General features: G+C 42.0%; 1 protein-coding gene across 1 annotated transcript in view; it reads right to left on the reverse strand.

Annotated features, from left to right (window-relative positions):
• Window positions 1-23,533, reverse strand: part of LOC115792419 (protein turtle homolog B-like) — a 178,820-nt gene that overhangs the window by 106,058 nt on the left and 49,229 nt on the right. The window contains 1 exon segment of the mRNA XM_030746944.1: window positions 14,260-14,406. Coding sequence (XP_030602804.1) covers window positions 14,260-14,406 — 147 coding nt within the window.

The following is a 23,533-nucleotide window of genomic DNA, read 5'->3' on the forward strand; positions in this document are numbered from 1 at the left end:
TTTCCTGTCTCTCTCCACTGTCACAAAAAGCTGCTGTGGCCAAAAATGGAAAAAAAAAAAGAAAGTGTATTATTATTGATTTGATTTATTTAAGTGTCTAATTTACATTATTGCCACTGGTATTATTGATACCAGTTGAGTGTTTTGTATTATTAATCATTCTAATCTGTGTTGCAGCTTCAGGATCAGTATTTGTTTTCTCTTTTTTTAATAAAGCCTGTCTTGTCTGGCAGCTATCACAATCAGAACGCACTGTTGTGCCAAATATATTTGCCGCTCAGCATTTTTGCTTGCAGGCAGCAACTGATCACTCCAGGGGCTCCAGCATGAGTTAAGTGGTTCTTCTATTCCTTTTAATCCTGGGGGGGCTTGTTGTCCAATGGGGGCTGTAGAGTTGACCGGTTCTGCCTGGACAATGTGTGCATTTGGAAGCCCATGCACGCACAGGAAGAACTTAAACTGCAACAGAAATGTAGTTACAAAACTAAGAGCTTAATTATCTCTAAACACAATTATATTTGTGGCGGAGCTGGAGAGCTTTGGTAAAGGGAGGCAGTCACAGTTTAACCACAATCTGCCGTGTTACCCAGCAGGATGCAGTTCAAATGTCACTTGATGAAAACAGGTGAGCTGTTTGTGTAAGCTAATCTATTACTGACTAGCAGTGAAACCTGATCTCTGCAAGTGGCAAACCAATCTCAATGGCACAGCAGTGTAGTAAACTCTTTAACCTTCTCCTTACACCACTAACAATACATAACTAACTGGTACACAGACGTACACATACAGTACCAATCAAACGTTTGTGTGTTTTAGACTATGACAGGGAGGAGGAAGAGTGACCAGGGAACACTGACCCCCTTCATCCTGTTTTCCTCCAGGACCTTAAACCTGTGCTCAAAGAGAAAGGGAAAAGATGAGCCAAAACTTAGAGGGGACAGAGATGCAGAGGTAAAGAAGGGCAAAAAACAAAAGAAAGAAAGACTGCATTAGAGAGAAAAGAGAGAGATTGGGTCTGGTGTGAGACAGTGATGAAGGATGTGCTGTTTTAGGGGGAGGACTTTTTTTTCACCTCATCCTGCACTGGGGCCTGAACTGTGAGCGAGGACAGAAGGAGCAGGAGTCTAAATGATCTTAGAAGAAGAGCCTTACTCCGAGCATTCAAGTGGAAACTTGAATAATTATTACACTGATCCTACAAACACATCCTAACTTGCAGCTCATTTCATTCCCCACCCGCACGCTCTGTGTGGAATACAACTGTTGAGTGACAGTAGTTCACAGGAATGAAGCAGCTTTAAGAAACTCCGGTCTTTCTGCATCTCACCAGAAATTTATACACATAACTTATATCTTTCATGCCAACAAGGCTGGCAGATTAAATGCACAGTGTAATAACCAACAGCCACAGATGGCTGACAACAGTGGGGAGAGGTGGACTGCAAATAAGAGAACTATAATCCAGATGGGTTTCATCCAGACGTCCTGAACCTTAACAATTCTGTCAGTGTTCTTCATAAAGTTATTAGCCACACTTAAAATCAAAGTACTGTGAGTGCTCTAGAAGAAAGGTCTGTGGTGGAAGAGCTTTCCTCAAATGAAACTTGAATGTGAATTCTGGGTGAATTTCCCAGTCTGGATAGGATTAAACAAATCACAGTGAATCCCATAAAAGGTAAGAAAAAATAACAGATTTTCTTTCACGCAGCTTCTCTATTTACATTCTTAAGTTTGACCATTTGTCTTCTTAGTTCTGCGGTCAGTAGATTTGCATTTACCTGCCAACCAAAGAAGAGCTGGGCCTGTGGGTATCAAACTGCCAGAGTCAAGTGCTTTACGTAACTCTTGTGTGGTATTCATATTTTTGTTATTCAGCCACTGTTGGCAGGTCTGATGGAGACCAAACACATTAATATTATTAAATCAATACATCATAACAATTTATGTAAAAATACTTAACTTTATCTCAAGATACTTTATCTTAGTGCTGTGTGGGAGCAGAAGAGAGGCTCTGAGGCAGGACACTCAGGAGTGAACATGAACACCAGATCCGTTGGATTTTCATGGAAAATCTTTTCCATATTCTTCATATATTACATCAGTCCACTGACTGTTTAAGGGAAGGTCTTAGCATGTGTTTACACATTGTCAAAATAAAGGTATTTTGCTGGATAGTGATAATTTTAACTGTTACTTTTAAAGATACTCAAACTCTGTTGCTGTATTTTGAATCATCGGGCCATTCTGAATGGCAGGACAAAAAGTCATTTAAATGGTATTTACACTAATGAAAGGTATATAAATTACTACTACTCTAACTTTAGGAGTGCATATACAGCAAAATAGTATTTTGGTCTTTCTTCAATCACTCTGTGCTGAACACCAAACTCCTAGGCTTCCTTCCAAAGCTTGAACAGTGAACAGCATCCATCCAACTCCTACTGACTGCTTACATATAAATGTTCAGTGCACTCATTTCAGCAGAAATGAATATTCTGCCTATGTTTCCACCTCACAGGGTATATTAAGCACATACCATGATACCACATAGCAAGGTACTATTTTTAAAACAAGCTGCTTTGCTTCATATAAGACTGTTCTCAATGACCTCCACCCACACAGCTACACCTAAATTGCTTTATCTTCTTCTTAGTGAAAAATACTTAACACTATAAATACTATATACAACAGTTTAACTGTATTTGATTTTCAAACCCCTTCACCACTTTAACACATTTCCAATCCAAGAATGCAACCGAGTCATTTTCAGCACATCCACTTTGTGAAACTTTGTTTCAACAATGTGTTTTAGAAGAACCAGACATCCTTGTCAGCTGTGTGCTGTGCATCACCACTGACTGTCTGACTCCAACACCTGATGAATGAATGAATGAATGAATGAAGTTTTATTGCCATGTGGGTGAACAAGTTCACACATTGGAAATTGCAGTTACAGAACACCATCCAAATACACAAACACAACACACATAGGGGGATATGTGTCCTTGGGTCATGCAGCCGTTTCTTACGGCGCTACCTTTGGCAGGAGGAGAAAACAACACATCATGGGGAAGTTAGGTTAAAAAAAAGTCATCTGGTACAGAGCTCAAAAAGAGCACTATACCAGGGTCCAAAAAAACCACCTTAGCAAAGCATTTGCACATGTAAAGCAAGGACAGCGGCGGTAGGTGAGGTCAGGGCGGGAGGGGATGCAGAAGGAGACGAGAGGTCGGGCCATTGTGGAGCCAGATGCCAGGTTCCAGCCAAAACAGTTTGCTGATAGTGGTGGAATTTCATCAGCGGCCGTGATACACCAGACCCAGCTTCACAAATCACAACGCGGAGTGGGGGGGAGAGCAGCCTCACACAGTGCCCTGGAGAGAGATATGGTTGCCAACCCAAGGCCGGCAGGGGAGCCGAATTCCTGATAACAGAAGTTGTTTTGGAACAGGCTGCTTGTTTTTCCAACAGCCTTCAGTCTTACTGGGAAACCATTCAAAAATCCAATATTCCAAATTAGTTGATTGCCGTCCTCACCGTGCAGAACCGAACCACATCTCCCGATCTAACCCCTCTCGCCTGCGAGCTCGCTAATCTTGCGGCTCAGGTCCACCAGGCTTTGAGTCTCAGTTTGTACGGCTCTGCTCAGCCCCTCCACCTGGATCGGCAGCCTCTGCAGATGTCGAACCGCCGTCCAGATTTTCTTAATTTGCCAGTAAAGCAGGTATCCACCGAGCCCAAACAGAGAAGATACTGCTACCAAAAAGCCGAATATGTAGGCGTCTTCCACGTCTTCCACTCCAAGGGCCGAGAAGCACACAGGTCTCCACGAGCTCCAAGAGTCGATGACGTATCCAACCGGGTCTGTTCCACTGGGACACCCAGGCTCCCCTGTCCCGGATCTCATAGTGGAAAAAATTCGATCAATGATGGAGAATGCCCAGTTTGCCAGATCCATGTTTCAATCTTGTTCTTATTCGGACAGTGTGTAAAAGACGCTCTCACAGCAAGCAGCAAGCGGAGAGATGGGGAGGGCAGGGAGAGAGAGATAGTGCGACCGTCTCCGACAAGAGCAGGAAGAGAAAGGATGGATGTGGTTCATGCTTGGTACAGTAACAGGACACTAACAGACAGTGAAGGAGTGACAGATGGAGAGAAAGAGAGTTGAGGCCTCTAAACAGTGCTGAGTAAGAGAATGGAGAAGCAAGGCAAAGTGAAACAGAATGGGGGGGGCAAATTTGGTGTGTCTGTTGCCACAGCAACAAGCATCACTGTATGTTGTCTGATTAAGTGAGTTGACACATGCTAGAGCTGCCGCGTGAAAGCAAGAATATTCTCATCTGCAACGCGCTGCATTCAAACTCCACTGGCTGCATTTATGCTCAGGAGTGGAAACACGTTCAGGAGGGGGTGCAGTCTTCATCTGGTAAATGTTGACTACACAGTGTAAGTACAGTACCAGTGAAAAGTTTTGACCGGTACTGTATCCGACAGATAATATCTATTGCACAGCACATTTGACATATCATATGTTTTTACAGCCTACTTGATCTAAAACCTAAAGGTCCCGATTCAGCAATATTATCAAGTTGTTTAGTCAATTGTTTTTAATTACCAACACTTGATGCAACCTCCTGCAATGTGAGTGCCAGCCTTATGTTTCCCTCCCATCATATTTTTTTCCCCTGCAGGGCCCCCACCCCACCATTAGGTCTAAGCAATGCTAAATACATCTGAACAAGGCGAAACACTTATTGATGTGGAAACAGACATGAACACCAAAAAGGAGAATTTGCTAGCTGGATGTTTTGCACACTGTTCTTTGCCAATAATAACCAGTACTGGACCTGGTAAACCTGGGTGTTTGAGGTGCTCTAATGGCCCTCACTCATTTTTTGACATCCACACCAGTGGCGTTCTGTCACCACAAGCAAAGTAAGCAGAGCTTGTGTAGTGAAATGTAAAAACAGACATCAGTTAACATAAAAGGGAAAATGATGCCTCTCCTTTTATCTCGAACAGGTTCAGTAATAAAGCTTCTCACCTGTTTGCATCTATTTTTTACATTACTGCCATCTTGTGGCTGCAATTGTTGCCATTAACAATGGCTTGAGTTTGTCAAACTGAGAGGCCAGCAGCTTTTTTCTGGTTGTTTGCACATGGGTATCAGGGTAAACCTCTGGTCTTTGACAGGAGACTGGTGGGAGATTAGCTGCCGCTGGCTCTGCTTTCACTGCTCTGAGATCAGTTACCAACTGCATGTTTGTGAAACCAGAACTAGCTTTAGCAAGCAGACAAGCTTCTGTGAGTTATCACTGTAACAGATAAGTTTCTTCTTACTGATCATCTTGGCTAACATGTTGGTTGAATAAATGTACAAAAACTTTAACCAGCTGTTTTGCTATTACCCCATCTTCATTTTTCATTAATATTTTACTCTCTCTGTAGATACATCCAGTTAACCATGTCACAGAGTGCTAAAGTGTTGTATTTCAGTGGTGACCTTATTTGTTATTAATAAATTTTATATCCTTTTTTTAAATCAGGGTGTAGGCCAGCTTTACTGAGCTTATTAACAGCTGTTTTTAGAGGTATGCAGTGCTCACAACAACCACACTATAAATATATAATTTTATTTTTTAATTTCTGGAGATTAAACAGAAAGTAAATGACCTCAGCCTTAAACATCTGCAGCAATAATATTAATCCATATAACACCAATGGGGGAACATTTTTCTGCAGAATAATTACTGTTACCTTAATACTATATGTACAATCTGATACTGCATGTACAATTTGCTAACATAAAGCTACTTTTGCCTGCTCCCTTGCCACAAGCATGTTTGATTTGGCAGTTTTATACTGGATAACCTTCCTGATACAGTACCAAAAAGAGGTGTGCCTCTGGCTGGAATCAAACTGGTAATCTTTTAGTTCCTATATCAGGTTGTTAACCACTACACCATTGAAGACATCATGTACAAGTTGCCAGTAATACAGTTTTATGTGTAGTGAGGTGTTTTGACAACATTTCAGTGGAAGGGTTCTAAAAACTTCCACCACCACTCATCATTTCAGCTAATAGTAAATATTTATTAGTATAAATATTTAACTAGAAATAATAATATTTTACAGTTCTTCAGCAAGGAAAGAGTGCAGAAAGGTGAAGGCATCTACGCAGAAGCAGGAAGCTGCAGGAAGCTGTCAGCACACATAAAAGAATAAAAGACAGGCAGCACAAAATGATGTTTTAATCTGTGTGTGTGTGTGTGTGTGTGTGTGTGTGTGTGTGTGTGTGTGTGTGTGTGTGTGTGTGTGTGTGTGTGTGTGTGTGTGTGTGTGTGTGTGTGTGTGTGTGTTTGGGGGGTGTCATTGTCTCTGTTTGCCTTTCTATAAATATTACTGCATGCCACTGATCCACACAAAATCTTTATTCACAAATGCAGCGGAAAGTTGCAGATTCTGATTGTTGCAAACGGGGAGTAGAGCTAGCAAACTGCATGAGACAGTAAAAAGTAGAGTTCAGTGAAGAAATATTACTCAAATGACTTTGGACATCTCTACCAAAAAAATCTAGGCAGTGCTGACAGGTTCTGTCATGGTATTGGTCAACTTTTTTTTATTTTGAGCCTGATGTAGCTGTCAGAAGGAACATTATTTAATTGGAATGCCAAGGGGAAAGTTATCAGGACAAGCATTATTGGCACTGGAGGATTGCTCAAAGCTCTGGCTCTCTCCAGTAATCCTTTCAGCTACTGCAAGTTAAGCAAGCAGATCTTAACTTGGAGCATCAAAGGTAGGCTGAATACACACTGAGGCAAAAGGAGACACAGTGGACATTGGCCCATTGTACCTGAACTACAAGGTACCGCGGCCTAACACTGCTGCGTCACCAGTTAGCATCTAAACAAAACATAATGCCAACAAAAAAGATTAGTCAATCATGCTGAGAGAGGAGGTTTCTGTTGTTAGAGAGCAGCAGAAAACAAGCTTAGAGGAGGAAGTGAAAGTATTGACCCTTCAAAACACAGAGAAAGTCACTGGACTAAAGACAAAACCCTGTTCATACGTCTGGGCAGTGACGATGATGAATGGTGAGGAACTAAATGACCAGGATGCTGAATTGGTGGAGCAACAGGTAACAGCCGTCCTAAATGCTAAGGGAATTGTGGTGGACAGAAACAGCACTGAAGCTTGTCCCCCACTTCCACAGAGAAACAAGACTGACAAATCGCCCATTGCCACGTTTGCACTAGTACCTACTGAGCATGGGTCAACTTGACATGGTCTTGTTTTGTTTCCATTACAATTGAGTACCACGTCAATGTGGGTGGAGCTGATATAGCAACGCAGGCAGCAGTCTCTTGACATAATCTGTATGCGACTCAAAACACAACACAACAACAGATGAGATAGAGGCAAGCTAACAGTAGCTAATGCCAGTTTACTATCATCACGCATAGGTCGCCCGTACAATGTTTTAATGGATTAAGGTTGTGATTGTTAAGTATTAAAATATGTATGCTGTGTGCACGTTTCAGATGGCTCTCTTAAAACTGTCACTTCAAACCGTCGGTCTGATCATCACGACACTCCCAGGCCAATCAGTGGCATGCTGTTCTTCACATTTTCGGATCACCTTGGATCGCTTGGAACCCCGGCTGACTGGGTACTAAAAAAGTACCTGGTACCTGGACCCTAATGGAAAACCCTACAAACCATGCCAAGTTGAGTGAAGCCACGCTGAGTAGATACTAATGAAAATGCAGCTCATAATAATATGATTTGCAAAGAGAAAACAGTAAACTAAATTGTTGAAACACAGTAAACTTTTGAAAGGCACAAGTGTTTATCTGAATTAACATCTGACCAAGAAACAAGACCCATCACTGATGGGGTTATCCTCTCACCATTTATGAAAATATAAAATAGAAGTTTAGAAGTGTGGATAACATCACAGGCTCATTTCATAATAGAAAATCCTTCAGCAGACATCTTACTAGCTAAAGAACACATATATGGCTGTAGCTCAGTAGGTAGAGCAGGTCACCTACTGATCGGAAGGTCAGGGGTTCGATTCCTGGCTACTCCAAGCTACATGCCAATGTATCCTTGGGCAAGATACTTAACCCCAAGTTGCTCTCCGACCGTTCCGTCGGAGTGTGAATGTGTGTGGATGTTATATAATTAAAAAGCACTTAGCTTAGTTAACATGGAAGTGCTTGTATGAATGGGTGTGCATGGGTAAATGTAAAAAAACGTGTTGTATAAGCGCTTTGAGTGCTCTGACTGAGTAGAAAAGCGCTATATAAGAACTAGTCCATTTACCATATACCAGATTTCATTGCTCAACTCTTTTGTTTTGGAGTGTTTAGACCAGAAAGGTAAAACCTCACAAACAGACAGATAGACAGATGGACGGACAGACGTACGGTATGGTATCCTCCCACTTTTTATCGGGCGAGAGGAAAAAAATGCAGACATCTCAAGAGAGAAGAAAAAATATACATGGACAACAAACTGCAAAATCTTCATTAAGTTAAATGTGACACTGGAAGAGGCCAAGGTACAAATTGCCGAAAGCATTTGCTCGTCTGCCTTCACATGCATATGAACTTGAGTGATATCCCATTCTTAACCCATAGGGTTTAATATGATGTCGGCCCACCCTTTGCAACTATAACAACTTCAGCTGTTCTGGGAAGGCTTTCCACAAGGTTTAGCAGTGTGTTTATGGGAACTTTTGACTATCTGTGAGTTCAGACACTGATGTTGGAGAGAAGGCTTGGCTCCACCAAACTTTACACTTGGCACAATGCAGTCAGACAGGTACCGTTCCCCTGGCAACCACCAAACCCAGACATCCTCCATCAGATCAGCAGATGGAGAAGTGTGATTCATCCCTCCAGAGAACACGTCTCCACTGCTCTAGAGTCCAGTAGCGGCGTGCTTTACACCACTGCATCCGACGCTTTGCATTAAGCTTGGTAATGTAAGGCTTGGATGCAGCTGCCATGGAAACCCATCCCATGAAGCTCTCTACACACTGTTCTTGAGCTGATCTGAAGGCCACATGAAGGTTGGAGGTCTGTAGTGACTGACTCTGCAGAAAGTTGGTGACCTCTGTGCACTATGACCCTCAGCATCCTCTGACCCCACTCTGTGATTTTACGTGGCCTACCACTTCATGTTCACGTTCCCAATCACTTCCACTTTGTTATAATCCCACAAACAGCTGACTGTGGAATATTTAGTAGTGAGGAAATTTCAGGACTGGACTTGTTGCACAGGTATCATCCTATCATGGTACCACGCTGGAATTCACTGAGCTCCTGAGAGCGACCCATTCTTTCACTAATCTTTGTAGAAGCAGTCTGCATGGCTAGGTGCTTGGTGTATACACCTGTGGAAGTGACTGGAACACCTGAACTCTGTGATTTGAATGAGTGAGGGAATACTTTTGGCAGCATAGTATACTTGTCATCAGGAACATGGAGGAACTGTGAAAATATTGCTATCATAACCACAAAGAGGTTATCTCAACAAAAGTCTCACATACCAAGAATACACATCTCAACCACAACATTTACTGATAGTATGCATACATCTCAAACTAAACTGGAAACTTTGTGTATAACTTGTGTGTATGTATATATATATATATATATATATATATATATATATATATATATATATATATATATATATATATATATATATATAAATCCCAGCTCGCCCCTACGGGCGGTCTATTTTGCCCTCCAAGCTCAGGTCCTCTACCAGAGCCCTGGGAGCTTGAGGGTCCTGCACAGTATCTTAGCTGTTCCCAGGACTGCGGTCTTCTGGCTCTGCTGGATCCACTCTCCCAGTTTGGGGGTCACTACTCGAGTGTTCCGATTACCACGGGGACCACTGTTACCTTCATCTTCCACATCCTTTCCAGCTCCTCTTTGAGCTTCTCGTGTTCCTTCTTCTTTATGTTCCCGTCACTTGGTATTGCAACATCTATCACTACGACTTTCCTCCTTTTTTTGTCCACCACTACGATGTCCAGTTGGTTAGCCATCACAAGTTTGTCTGTCTGTATCTGGAAGTCCCACAGGATCTTAGCTCTGTCGTTCTCAACCACCCTTGGGGGCGTGTCCCATTTTGACCTTGGGACTTCCAGGTCATACAGATGTTCCTGTATACTATGCTGGCCACTTGGTTATGGCGTTCCATGTATGCCCTGCCTGCTAGCATCTTGAACCCTGCTGTTATGTGCTGGATTGTCTCAGGGCATCTCTGCACAGCCTGCACCTGGGGTCTTGCCTGGTGTGGTACACCCCAGCCTCTATTGATCTTGTACTTAGAGCTTGCTCTTATGCTGCCATGATTAGTGTCTCTGTGCTGTCTGTCAGTCCAGCCTTGTCCAGCCATTGGTAGAATTTCTCTAAGTCAGCCACTTCTTCTATCTGCCGGTGGTACTGCCATGCAGAGGCCTGTCCTTCCATGATGATTCCTGTTTTTCGTCCTCTTCTTTCTCAGGTTTCTGCTGCCTGAGGTACTCACTAAGCACATGATCCTTTGTGGCCATCTGCCTGATGTATTCATGGATCTTCTTTGTTTCATCTAGGATAGTGGTTCTGACACTCACTAGTCCTTGGCCACCTTCCTTCCGCTTAGCGTACAGTCTCAGGGTGCTGGATTTGGGGTGAAACCCTCCATACATGGTAAGGAGCTTTCTTGTCTTAACATCAGTGGCTTCCATCTCCTCCTTTGGCCAGCTTATTATCCCAGCAGGGTATCTGACAACTGGCAGGGCATAGGTGTTGATAGCCAGGATCTTGTTCTTCCCATTCAGCTGACTCTTCAGGACTTTCCTTACTCTCTGCAGGTACTTGGACGTTGCAGCTTTCCTAGTGGCCTCTTCATGGTTCCCATTTGCCTGTGGGATTCCAAGGTACTTGTAGCTGTCCTCAACATCTGCAATGTTGCCTTCTGGTAGTGTAATCCCCTCAGTTCTGACTACTTTTCCTCTCTTAGTTACCATCCGACTACACTTCTCCGGCCCGAATGACATGCCGATATCATTGATGTTGACTTGTGCAGTGGGCTTGGAGTCGGCCTCTAGTGTTGTTCTCCACATACGCTTTGAGTTCTTGATGAAGGCTCTTAGGGTCCTGTTGATCTTATACAGTTCTAGGCATTCCAGGATCCATTTGTGTGGCATCGAGTCATAGGCTTTCCTGTAGTCAATCCAGGCGGTGCACAGGTTGGTCAGCCTGGTCTTACAGTCTCGAGTGACTGCTCAATCTACTAGTAGCTGGTGTTTTGCTCCCCTGGTCTCTCTGCCTATCCCTTTCTGGGACTCACTCATGTATTTTGCCACGTGCCTACTCATCTTAGCTGCTATGATGCCTGACAGTTTCCATGTTGTACTGAGGCAGGTTATGGGCCGGTAGTTGGTTGGGACTGGTCTGTTCTGGGGGTCCTTGGGGATCAAGACCATCCGGCCCTCAGTCAGCCATTCTGGGTGTGTCTTAGCCTTTACCAGCTGGTTCATTTGTGCTGCCAGGCACTCGTGGAGCGCAGTTAGCTTCTTTAGCCAGTAGGTGTGAATCATATCAGGGCCTGGTGCTGTCCAGCTCTTCATGTGTGAGACTCTTTCTTGGATGTCTGCCATTGTGATGGTTACTGGGGCCTGTTCTGGGAGGTTGCTGTGGTCTGCTCTTAGATCCACCAGCCACTGAGCATTGGTGTTGTGTGACACATCAACTTCAAACCTTTATTTAACCAGGAAGAAAAACACATTGAGATTAAAATCTCTCTTTCAAGTGTGTCCTGGGTATGACAAATATTCACAGAAAATCCTTCTCCCATATGCTCTTCCAGTATTGCTCTTTCTCCAGCCTTGGTGGGGGTGCTGTTCTCATATTGTTCCCCTGCCACTGACAGTACACCTTTGATGGGTCAGTGGAGAATATCTGGTTTATTTTCCTGGCTTCTGTCTCCCTGGCATACCTCTTCAGGTGGTTAATGAGTCTCTGCTTGGCAGTCTCTAAGGCAGGGGTAGGGAACTCCAGGCCTCGAGAACCGGTGTCCTGCAGGTTTTAGATGTGTCCCTGATCCAGCACTCCTGAATCACATATAGAAGTCATTAGCAGGACTCTGGAGAAATTGACTGAAGACTGAGGTGGTAACTCAGTCATTTGAGTCAGGTGTGCTGGATCAGGGACACATCTAAAACCTGCAGGACACTGGCTCTCGAGGCCTGGAGTTACCTACCCCTGCTCTAAGGCCTCAGGTATGGACAGCCTGTTGTACTCCCACCCTTCTGCAACTCTGAGAGCTGGCTATCTTAGCCTCTAATCGTCGTTTCCATGGTACTGCTCCTTATTGCTGTTCATCTTATAGCCAAGCATCTCAAGGATCACTGCTGCCATGTTATACATCAACTGATTGGTTTCAGTGATGGTAGTGATTGTCCGTAGTGCTGCATTCGCATCTTCTAGTTGGTCTTCAGAGAGTACTTCACATAGTCTTGGTAGTCGGCGTCAAGGGGTCCAGTTTGCCTTCTTAGCCATGATCTTATCTTTCGGGTCAGCTGCTCTGGTATTCAGTGTACTTGTTGTTATTATTGGGGCTTGGTACCCAATCTCGGAGTGTGGGGATGATGAGATCTCCCACCTGACCTGTCGTCCTGGCTCCCCCTTACCGTAGCATTTGTGTTGTACCTCATCAATCTCTAGCTGCGATAGCAGCTGCTTCCTTCGTATGTTGGAAAACTGAGCCACGAGTTGTTTCACCGTCAGTTTGGATGTTGGGTTTTGAAGAATCCACAGGTCCCACATCCTCTTCATGTAACCCCTATATATATATATTTTTTTTTCTCCATTCTCCCTAATTACCTTGTGTAATTACCTTTAAACCCTCAGTTTTTCTTGGTTTCTTGTCATCTTGTCTGTGTGCACGTGCGTGTGAACGTGCACGTGCATGTTGAGTATACTGGACTGCAGTCCTGCCTTGGTCTAGGTTTTTGTACTTTGTAAGAGCCTCCAGCATTAAAGCTGCATGTGGGTCCAACGCTGCCTGCCACTAGTGATGAGAAAATGAAGCTTTTTGAAGCACTGAACCACTTGAACAATTGTTATGAAAATAGGTTCATTACTCAAAGCTTCAATTATAGCGCCCTCTCCTGGAAAAGTGCAGTGCATTCAATTACACACCTGCATGCACACTCACACACCTCAATGATCTGAAGCATCTTTGCATTTTTTGAGGCACACACGTTATGACCAAATATCATGATATCAGGTTCTATTTACGAATAAAGATGGATGAATGTGTGTGTTGTGTTATTGAGCAGAGTGCTGGGAAAACATGGCATTAACTGGGTGTGCTTGTGTAACTACCGCTTTTGCGTTAATCTTGATACGACAGCGTCCGTCACCACGTTGAAAGGACGAGCACGAGATTGCCAGCAAAAGTTGTCTTTAAGTCATAACTCAGCAGTAACTGTTGGCCATAACAACCCTAAAACTGTGCGAGTATGAACCTGGCTGACTGTCTCCCTCCTTCACTCGTAACTAGTGAATTACCTGAACCAGTCAGGTGATTCACTCCGAGAACGAAGCAGTTGCTGCTTCAGACGTCATATGTCACATGATTTTTTTTTCATCCTGAAGCTTTGAAGCAGTGGTTCCCTGGAGTTGTAAGCCCAGGGTTCGAAGCACGTATCGAAGCTTCGGTTTCACACTCTCATCACTACCTGCCACACAGCCGCACCCTGGCACTTTCATCTGTCTTTATGGTAGTTATTTTTGTGTCTCTCTTTATTAACTTTGCATCAATTTTTTTATATTTTTATATTCATCTTTCTTTTTTGTGACAAAGTAAAGCAGAATGATTTTCCTTTAAGTTTTTCTCTCTGTTATTTCTTCTGCAATTGACTTGCTTTGTGTCTCATTGTGTTCTTTATCTCTTTACTAAGGTCTATTGGTCTATTTCTAGTTGTTTCTCTTGTATCTATTTGTGTTAGCTGTACATCGATCTCCAGCTCAAGAACAATTTTAACTCTTGCATTCCCAACAAGAAGCATTCAAGTCCTTCAAAAGTTGAAATAATGTAAGATTATGACTTTTCTTTAAAATAAGAATGTAGTAATATATTATATGTACCGCAAAGGTATTGATTTTGACTACTGTCTACTCAGTCACTGTTTCACTGTGACTTTACAGTGAATAGCTTGAATAATGCATGATGCCTGATGCTCCTTACCGTTGACAGTTAGATGCACCCAGCTGCCGTTGTGGAAGGTGTCATACTGCTGCTCCAGCATCAGCACCTTACACTCATACCAGCCCTGGTCGTCTGAACGCACATCCTCTATCCGCAGGGAGGACTTGCCGTGCAGACTGGCCCGGCCTGGCCAGGAGGCGCCAGCAGGAAGGAACATGGAGGTGAGAAGGAAGGGTGGATTGAATTTAATGAAGAAAATGAAGGGAAGGAAAGAACAGGTGAGAAGTGAATGAAGAGAGAGAACACCAAATGAATGTTAAAGCAAAATCAGTATTTGAATGACTCGGATATATAAAATTATTATTTGATCCCTGCTAAATTAGTAAAGAAATGAACAGTCTCTAATTTTTATGGTAGTTTTATTTTAAAGGAGAGAGGCAGAATATCAACCAAAAAACACATTACATACAAGTTATAAATTCATTTGCATGTCATTGAGTGAAATACGTATTTGATCCCAAAGCAAAACATGATTTAGTACTTGGTGGAGGAACCCCTGTTGGTCAGTAAGATGTTTCTAGTTGGTCACCAGGTTTAAACACATCTCAGGAGGGATTTTGACCCTCTCTTCCTTACAGGAACTCATTAAATCCTTTAGGTTACTCGGCTGCAGTTTGGCAACTCGAAGCTTCAGCCCCCCTTTCTGTAGGACTGAGGTCTGGAGACTGGTTAGGCCTTAATGTGCCGCCTCTTTAACGCTTTAATACCGACTGTATCACCGCTGAGGCGTCTATACATTGAATTACGTGACTGTTTGTCCTATCGTAAAAATTCAGTTTCTGAAAGTTGAGAAATTGTGTTTCACACTCAGCACAGGGTTATTATGGTAATTGCTGCCGGAAGTTCGCGAATGGCGGGATATTTGAAGTAGGTTTTTGCCGACGACACGTTCTGTGTTAAAGGGTTAAACACTCCTTTGTTGCCTTTGGCCGTATGTTTTGGGTCACTGTCATGCTGGAGGACCATCCATGGCACATCTTCTGTGTTCTGGCTGAAGGAAAAAGGTTCTCATCCAAGATCTTACAGTACATGAAAATGACAGACACAGGGACACAGACACTCTGTGGGTGCTGAAGATCAAATACTTATTTCATTGAATGACATGTAAATCATTTTATAGCTTTTATGTAACATGATTTTTTTTTCTGAATATTTGGTTAATATTTGATCTCCCTCCTTTAAAATGAAACTACCACAAGAATTAGAGACTGTTCATGTCTTTGGAAGTGAGCAAACTTACAAATTCAGCAGAGGATCAAATAATCCCCCCCCCAGAGTGCACTGTGCTGTTGGTCTAGAGCCCTTTGTAAACAAAGATACTGCAGCACTGTTAACAACATCAAAGCAGAGCAACAGCTGCAGTTGGATATGATCTGTGAAATCTGTCACTTACAGATACAGCCACTATGAATGAATGCCTCCAGCCAAGTGGCCCCCCCCCCCCCCCCCCCCCCCCCCCCCACCCACTATGAACACGTCCTTTCATTCAATTGTAGAGTATCACCAAGAGGTGATTCAGCTTTCAGCTGCTCCCATTAGGAGTCACAGCAGATGATCTGCCTCCATCTCAGCCAGTCCTAAACAAACCATACAGCAGGTCTCACTGCCATCCTGTAACTCCTCTTTCACTATTGCTGATATCCTTCTATCACAAACACTTGTCTCCACCCTGCCTGCACGCTCTTCATCACTTCTACTACACTTTAGAATCAGTAATTTTCAGTGATCTCAGAATGATAATGAATGTTGGGAATTATATATTTAATCTGCGTACAGGTGCTGGACATAAAAAAAAAGTTGATTTATTTCAGTAAGTCAATTCAAAATGTGAAACTTGTATATTATATTCATTCATTACACACAGACTGATATATTTCAAATGTTCGTCTCTTTTAATTTTGATGATTATAACTGACAACTACTGAAAACCCCAAATTCAGTATCTCAGAAAATTAGAATATTGTGAAAAGGTTCAATATTGAAGACACCTGGTGCCACACTCTAATCAGCTAATTAACTCCAAACACCTGCAAAGGCCTTTAAATGGTCTCTCAGTCTAGTTCTGTAGGCTACACAATCATGGGGAAGACTGCTGAGTGACAGTTGTCCAAAAGACGACCTTTGACACCTTGCACAAGGAGGGCGAGACACAAAAGGTCATTGCTAAAGAGGCTGCTGTTCACAGAGCTCTGTGTCCAAGCACATTAATAGAGAGGCGAAGGGAAGGAAAAGATGTGGTAGAAAAAAGTGTACAACAATAGTGATAACTGCACCCTGGAGAGGATTGTGGAACCAAAGCCATTCAAAAATGTGGGGGAGATTCACAAAGAATGGACTGCAGCTGGAGTCAGAGCTTCAAGAACCACCAGCACAGACGTATGCAGACATGGTTTCAGCTGTCTCAGTCCTCGTGTCGAGCCACTCTTGAACAGAGACGGCGTCAGAAGTGTCTCGCCTGGACTAAAGACAAAAAGGACTGGACTGCTGCTGAGTGCTCCAAAGTTATGTTCTCTGATCAAAGTCAATGTTGCATTTCCTTTGGAAATCAAGGTCCCAGAGTCTGGAGGAAGAGAGGAGAGGCACAGAATCCATGTTGGCTGAGGTCCAGTGTAAAGTTTCCACAGTCAGTGATGGTTTGGGGTGCCGTGTCATCTGCTGCTGTTGGTCCACTGTGTTTTCTGAGGTCCAAGGTCAATGCGGCCGTCTACCAGGAAGTTTTAGAGCACTTCATGCTTCCTGCTGCTGACCAACTTTATGGAGATGCAGATTTCATTTTCCAACAGGACTTGGCACCTGCACACAGTGCCAAAGCTACCAGTACCTGCTTTAAGGACCGTGGTATCCCTGTTCTTCATTGACCAGCAACCTCGCCTGACCTTTAAACCCATAGAAAATCTATGGGCTGTTGTGAACAGGAAGATGTGATACACCAGAGCCAACAATTCAGAAGAGCTGAAGGCCACTATCAGAGCAACCTGGGCTCTCATAACACCTGAGCAGTGCCACAGACTGATCGACTACATGCCACGCTGCATTACTGCAGTAATCCAGGCAAAAGGAGCCCAACTAAGTACTGAGTGCTGTACATGCTCATACTTTTCATGTTCATACTTTTCATGTTCATATTTTTCATGTTCATACTTTTCATGTTCATACTTTTCATGTTCATACTTTTCATGTTCATGTTCATGTTTTTTTGTATTGGTCTTAAGTAATATTCTAATTTTCTGAGATACTGAATTTGGGGTTTTCATTACTTGTCAGTTATAATCATCAAAATTAAAAGAAATAAACATTTGAAATATATCAGTCTGTGTGTAATGAATGACTATAATATACAAGTTTCACCTTTTGAATGGAATTACTGAAATAAATCAACTTTTTCATGATATTCTAATTTTATGACCAGCACCTGTACAGTATATTATATGATATTAGGGCCCCTGTTTATAAGTTTTAGATTAGCTTTAGGGCTGTCCCATTTCACAATTGAGTATTTTATATGTAATCATGTCTTTTTTTTATATTCATTTGTGAATAAACTGTAAACTGTCTTCTACACTGTGTTGCTCAGTACCTCTATTTGCATCTTGTTACACCTCGTGGCTGTTACACCTGTCTCCCTGTCATGTCTCTTTCACACTTTTAAAACAATTTAAAATGCCCCATTCTTTGACCCAGTAATTAAACCCCCATTTACACTTAGCATTGTGCGGTGACTTGCTGCTTCCTGCTGCTCAGTGTCAAACATTATGTGCGTGACGGTTCTCCCCCACCCGTCCTTCCACCTGCAGACACGTTTGGCTTCTCCTCACAAAGCCAATGTGCACTGCCAGTGAAGACAAACTGATCAGCAGTATCATGCAGTACAAACTTCAGAAGACACAGCACACTCACACTGTAACTTGTCAAGCACGAAATTAGGAATGCCCTGTACGCTGCTTTATCTTGTTTTATTCCACACAGGGCCATAATCCACAAAATATGTATTATTCCATAAGAAATGAAGGTAGTGAAGAAGACCTTGAACTCATCGCTTTTTTTCTTCATATCACACCTTTCATTTTTCATTTTGCTGGCTCATTTGTTCACATGGTGCTTTAAACACATCCTACAGGAAAGTTTTGACAGGTACAGCACGAGAGTGCAAACATGACATCAGCTGTGACGAGCTTCGGCTGCTTCCTGCATTTTTAGAGTTTCCCTTAAATCTGACGAGGTTTATTCCCTACATTCAGAGTGGGGGTTCATGTGTGATGTTGCTTTGACTACAAAATAAAGAAAGAATACAGAAAATGTCTAAAATAGATCATAATATCAGTTGTTAATAATCTCTTGAGTGCACAGTTCTTGCAGGATCCTGCAGTATCTATATATAGTATCAGACAAATGTACTGTAATTCAACATGTATTTTTACTCTTATTAATATTATCTTTATTACTTTTGAAAAAAAAAGAGAGAATTCAAATACTAAGAGCAAAACATGATGACAGTTACATTCATTGATTAAGGAACTGGAATAGAGCTCAGAAAATCCGATGCATTGTGGGTAGTTGCTGCCACATTGTTGTTCATGCAAGACCAGCCCAAAGCTTTAAGGTCAAAGTCTTAAAGTATCTGTGTTTAGATCTGCTCATTAGGTATAAATATCTGTGGTTACATTTATATTCCTTCAAAATCTCCTTTTTGCCATTAGAAAAAACTCAGCTGACACTTTCAGCCCAAAGTTTTAAGGAGTAATTTTGAGTAAATACTCTGAGAAGCAACAGTATCAGCATATAAGTTAAGTATATGTATTTGTTTAAAAAAAACACTGCAAAAAACAGGAGTCATATGGAGTGATGCCAAAAAGAAAAAAATGAATCATGAACACATATGGATACAATCTTTGGCACTTTGTCGTGTGTAGAATTATCATTACAGGTCATGCTGCTAAACATTTTGGCCTTTTTTAGTCACAGATAGTACAAAATGCAGATCTGTCCTGCCAATTAAAGTGAGTTACAAACTAATTAATAATTTGTAGTAATTAATAATAAATAGACAATTCTGGGATGAATCAGACTCAGTGTGAGCTGTCATTTTCAGAAAGATCTGCACTGAAATATTTATATTTAGATCTTTTTAAACTATCTGCGACCAAAGCTTTTAACTTGAAGTCGAACAGAAATGAGGTTAATTAAGCAAGATTAATGCAATTAAAATTCTGTCTACTCTATATTGCAGGATGTTAACCAAAGTCATCTAAGTGTAGTATATGTGTTTATATTTACCAGAAGAGCTCCATTTAGCTGATTATGTGTAGTATTCACACAGCCCCTCTGACAGCAAGTTATTCAAACCATTTTGGATGGTGTGATCAACATAACACATAAACACAGGTTGCACTCTTGTTTCCACAGCAGGAAACAGAAGAGAAAAGCAACTGGTGCCAAAAGCAAGTCAAGTCAAGTGGAGGTGCTTTCTGCGCGGGCAGGCTTAAGAGCCTCATGTAGGAAAATCACCTGGTTATTCATGTGTTCACGACTCGGTTCCTGTTGGCACCAGATTAGTTCGACTTTTAGTCTTTGCCAAAAATAAATCGTTTCGTTACTGTTTGTGTTTTATAATATTACTTTATTATAGTTTCAGCTTTGTTTTCATGGTGAATAATAGGACCTCAAAAAAATTTGTCATTAAATAAGTCAACACACATTAGGATACAGTTCATAGCCCTACACCCTTTATAAATCTTTGGCTTTAACCTTACAAAGCAATCTCTGTGTTCAGCAGAGTATTAAATGAAAAATATCAAATCTATATCATATATTTAAATGCATTATACTAGTCTGGCACAATCATCACCTGTCTGACTTTTTGGGGGTCTGCTAATTATAAACTCCTCAGTGTTCACACTGAGAGGATCCGTCTGAAGTGACATACATTGAAACATGCACACAAATGTAGTTTCAGCCTTTTCCTTTCTTAACACTCTGCACAGTGAACATCCGGCTGACTACAGCGGTTTACTGGAATTCCCAGTGTCAGTGGTAAAAGTATGAATGGACAAAGTAAAACACTTCGTCCATTCAGAGGAGAATAATGCTGTCACACAGATGGCTTTAGTTTGGCTGAACTGAGTCTGTTTTCATCAGAGCCATCTTCGTGCCGGGCTTCTACATTTGATGCGTGGATGATGACATCACTGTGCAATCCTGCCCTGGCAGACTGTCTTTTGAAATGGTAGCGAGGAACTGGAAGCCTCCACGGGGCCACGGTTTGCTGTAGTAGACCCAGTCCCTTCATATTTAAGCAGAGCTAAACCACGCATTAAAAACGTCATTGATTATCTTTAGGTAGAATTGTCCAATTAGGCTTTGCTCTCTTTTGGGCTGTGAAGCAGTGACGGGCTGAGAGAGGAAGAGAAATTTCCCTGTGAAATCTTGTAATTACAGTCGTTCACTGGCCTGGCTGCCTCTCTGGTGTCAGTGCTCTGAGGGAGAACCCAGGCTGGTAATTCAGTGTGACCCATGAGTGTATATCACATGTCAAAAACACCAAGAGGACCGTGGCCACAGTGTTTCAGTAGTGATTGGACTAAGGTGGTTAGCAGGTAAATGCCAGGTTATTGTACTGTTACTGCTTTTACTGCTCACATATACATTTCAAACAGTTTTAAGTAAAAATATAGGTTATTTATTTCTTCTCAAAGTTATGTGGAAAACATACAATGATCTATCTTGGCAGTGTTTTCACATTGTATTTATGTACAGTGGCATGTCACAGCATTTCCAAAATACTAGCAGCCCAAAATTACCACGCAATCATGCTCATGATAAATGTGTGTAAACTTTTCAAATGTTAGCTAAACGCCCACTCAGGACACGACAGCTGTTTGTCTGTTGCACACAGTTGGCTGCTTCTTTCCTTGGGCTTTAATAAATAGCTGCAGCCTCACATGACATGCAAAACCCCCGAAAAACTAAACTAAAACAAAACATTAAAAACAAGAGCAGTGTGGACATTTAGTAGCCAACACTGGACCAAAGCATAAATAATGTTCTGCACTCTTCTACACATCCTACTGGTCAGCTGTTACACACAGATTTCTGTGCCGTCTTTGGAGCCCTCCTTTATTACCCCAACCTCCGAGACCCCACAGTCTCCATCAGCTTCTAAAGTCCTTACATCGAAACATACTGATTCTCCATCAGCTGCCTCTCATTGATCTGAGTTCCCACGCTGTTTCTAGAGAGCAACACATCATAACCTTCTTCTTGTACGGTTTTATTTCTATAAGTACATTTCTCTTGCTCGTTAGGTCCTCATTTTTGAGCTGCTCTTGTTATTGAAGTGAATTGTTTGGATGTGTGTTCATTGTTAGTAGAGCACCCACAGAAATTTCCATTTCCATTGGCACATTTTTGCTATTGTGGCCTCATATTAATTTGCCCAGCTCATTAGATCTGGCCTGTGGTGTGTGAGTAGACAGAAGCCCTACATTTTTAACAGGACTGTAAAATATTTGGAAAAGACTTGGACAGGGACGCATTTCCCTGATGAGACTTTCAGGACCTTCATTTTCTTGTGCTGGCTAAAGCTCAGAACCTTATCAGAAACCCAGATTTTACTTGAACACCATTTTTTTATTTGTAAAAATACATGTTCTGAGAAATGAATGACAGCTGTTAATTTATATCTCTGCATCAATAATCTCAACAGGTGACAAGAGGACGAGTTTACAGTGAGTATGTGCTGAGGCTACAGTCACTTTTATTTATGATTCATTCAAACATTCCTAGAAGCATTGCTCCTCACTGAAGTGAAAAGTCACTAAAAGGTTTTGGTGGCATTTAAAGAACACTCTGTGCTCTCTCGGGCCGTGTTTTGTATCCATACTTCATTAACTGCTTTCAGTAGCAATTATGTCATTATCACACACAAAGCCCACTGTGGGTAAACAAAGCCATCTATTTCATCCATAACTTCAGAAGGCTGCAATTAATCATTTCAAGCAGCATTCAGTTGTTTCTTAAAGCCAGGAATATGGACTGTACCTGTGCAAGCTACAGTAACATGGCACCAAATGTTAGACAGTTAGATAACACAGCTAACAAAATAAAGGAAACCTCTGAACCCTCAACCTTCACAGCGAGGGACTGACATGGATCAGTTATGCTGTGAGGGCAGTTTTCTGAATTCTATCTGTTTGTCCCCTTTAGCATGAAGTGTCACTGCAAATCAATACAAAGTTGTTCCATATTCTCTCCGTTATTTCTCTGCATCTCTTTGCACTTATGTGGTAAAGTTACTAAAAACTGCAAAGACTTGAAAAGAGGCAGGATTTAAATATAAAATTTTTAGTGTTCAGTAAAAATGTAATTAATCAACCATGTTGGAAATGTATTGACTCATTTAGCATGATTAACTGGAATATGTGCCACAGAACAAACACCCAGCACTATTTTTGATCAATAGCAGAGTACGAAAGGCTTCTCTGACTGCAGCACTGTGCGCCACGCAGCTCACCAGAGAGATTCAGATGACATTTTAACAGAAAAATCTTGCTATGCGTACACAGCAAATACAGGAGAAACCGAAGCTGCATCCATAAAAATACAATATTATAAATGAAAAGGCAGCAGGTCTTTTATTCACTGTAACAGTGACAGCGGTCCAGCTGTTCCTCCAGTCCTATCTTATTAAGTCAATCTACTCCTACTTCTTTCTATTTTATCAGCTTCCTGCAGTCAAAGCATGGCAGCCCATCACAGAGCTCCAGTCATGATGATTGGCATTAACTCTGATATCATTAGAGGACTCGCCCTGGGTCCACATTTTCAACTTGGCATGGAGGTTGCTTATTGTGCTGCAGGATCCCCTGTTACCACTGCAGTTGTGAAAAATCAATACTAGGCTCATATCTGTCCATTACATGCACAACTTCAGCTTTAATGTACAACTTCTGGATAAAACAACACAAACAAACAAAACGCAGTGCTTTTCTCTACTGTTGTTTCTGTCCAGATCCTCTGGACCATTTGAGGTTTTTAGCCCAACTTTCTATCATTTCTATGGCACATGGACATCAGAGCAATCTGTGTTTCTTTCTACTATCACCAGACAGACACTGCTACCACATCATCCAGTGCCAACCTGCATGACCTGCTGGAGGGCAGGACAACCAGTTCTTCAGTTCTCTGCATTACCTGAATTAGTATATAAAATATCATTTAAAAAATAATTCTACTTTATCTAACTTAACATGGTGTA

This window comes from Archocentrus centrarchus, chromosome 14 (genome assembly GCF_007364275.1).
Source record: "Archocentrus centrarchus isolate MPI-CPG fArcCen1 chromosome 14, fArcCen1, whole genome shotgun sequence".
Classification (NCBI taxonomy): domain Eukaryota; kingdom Metazoa; phylum Chordata; class Actinopteri; order Cichliformes; family Cichlidae; genus Archocentrus; species Archocentrus centrarchus.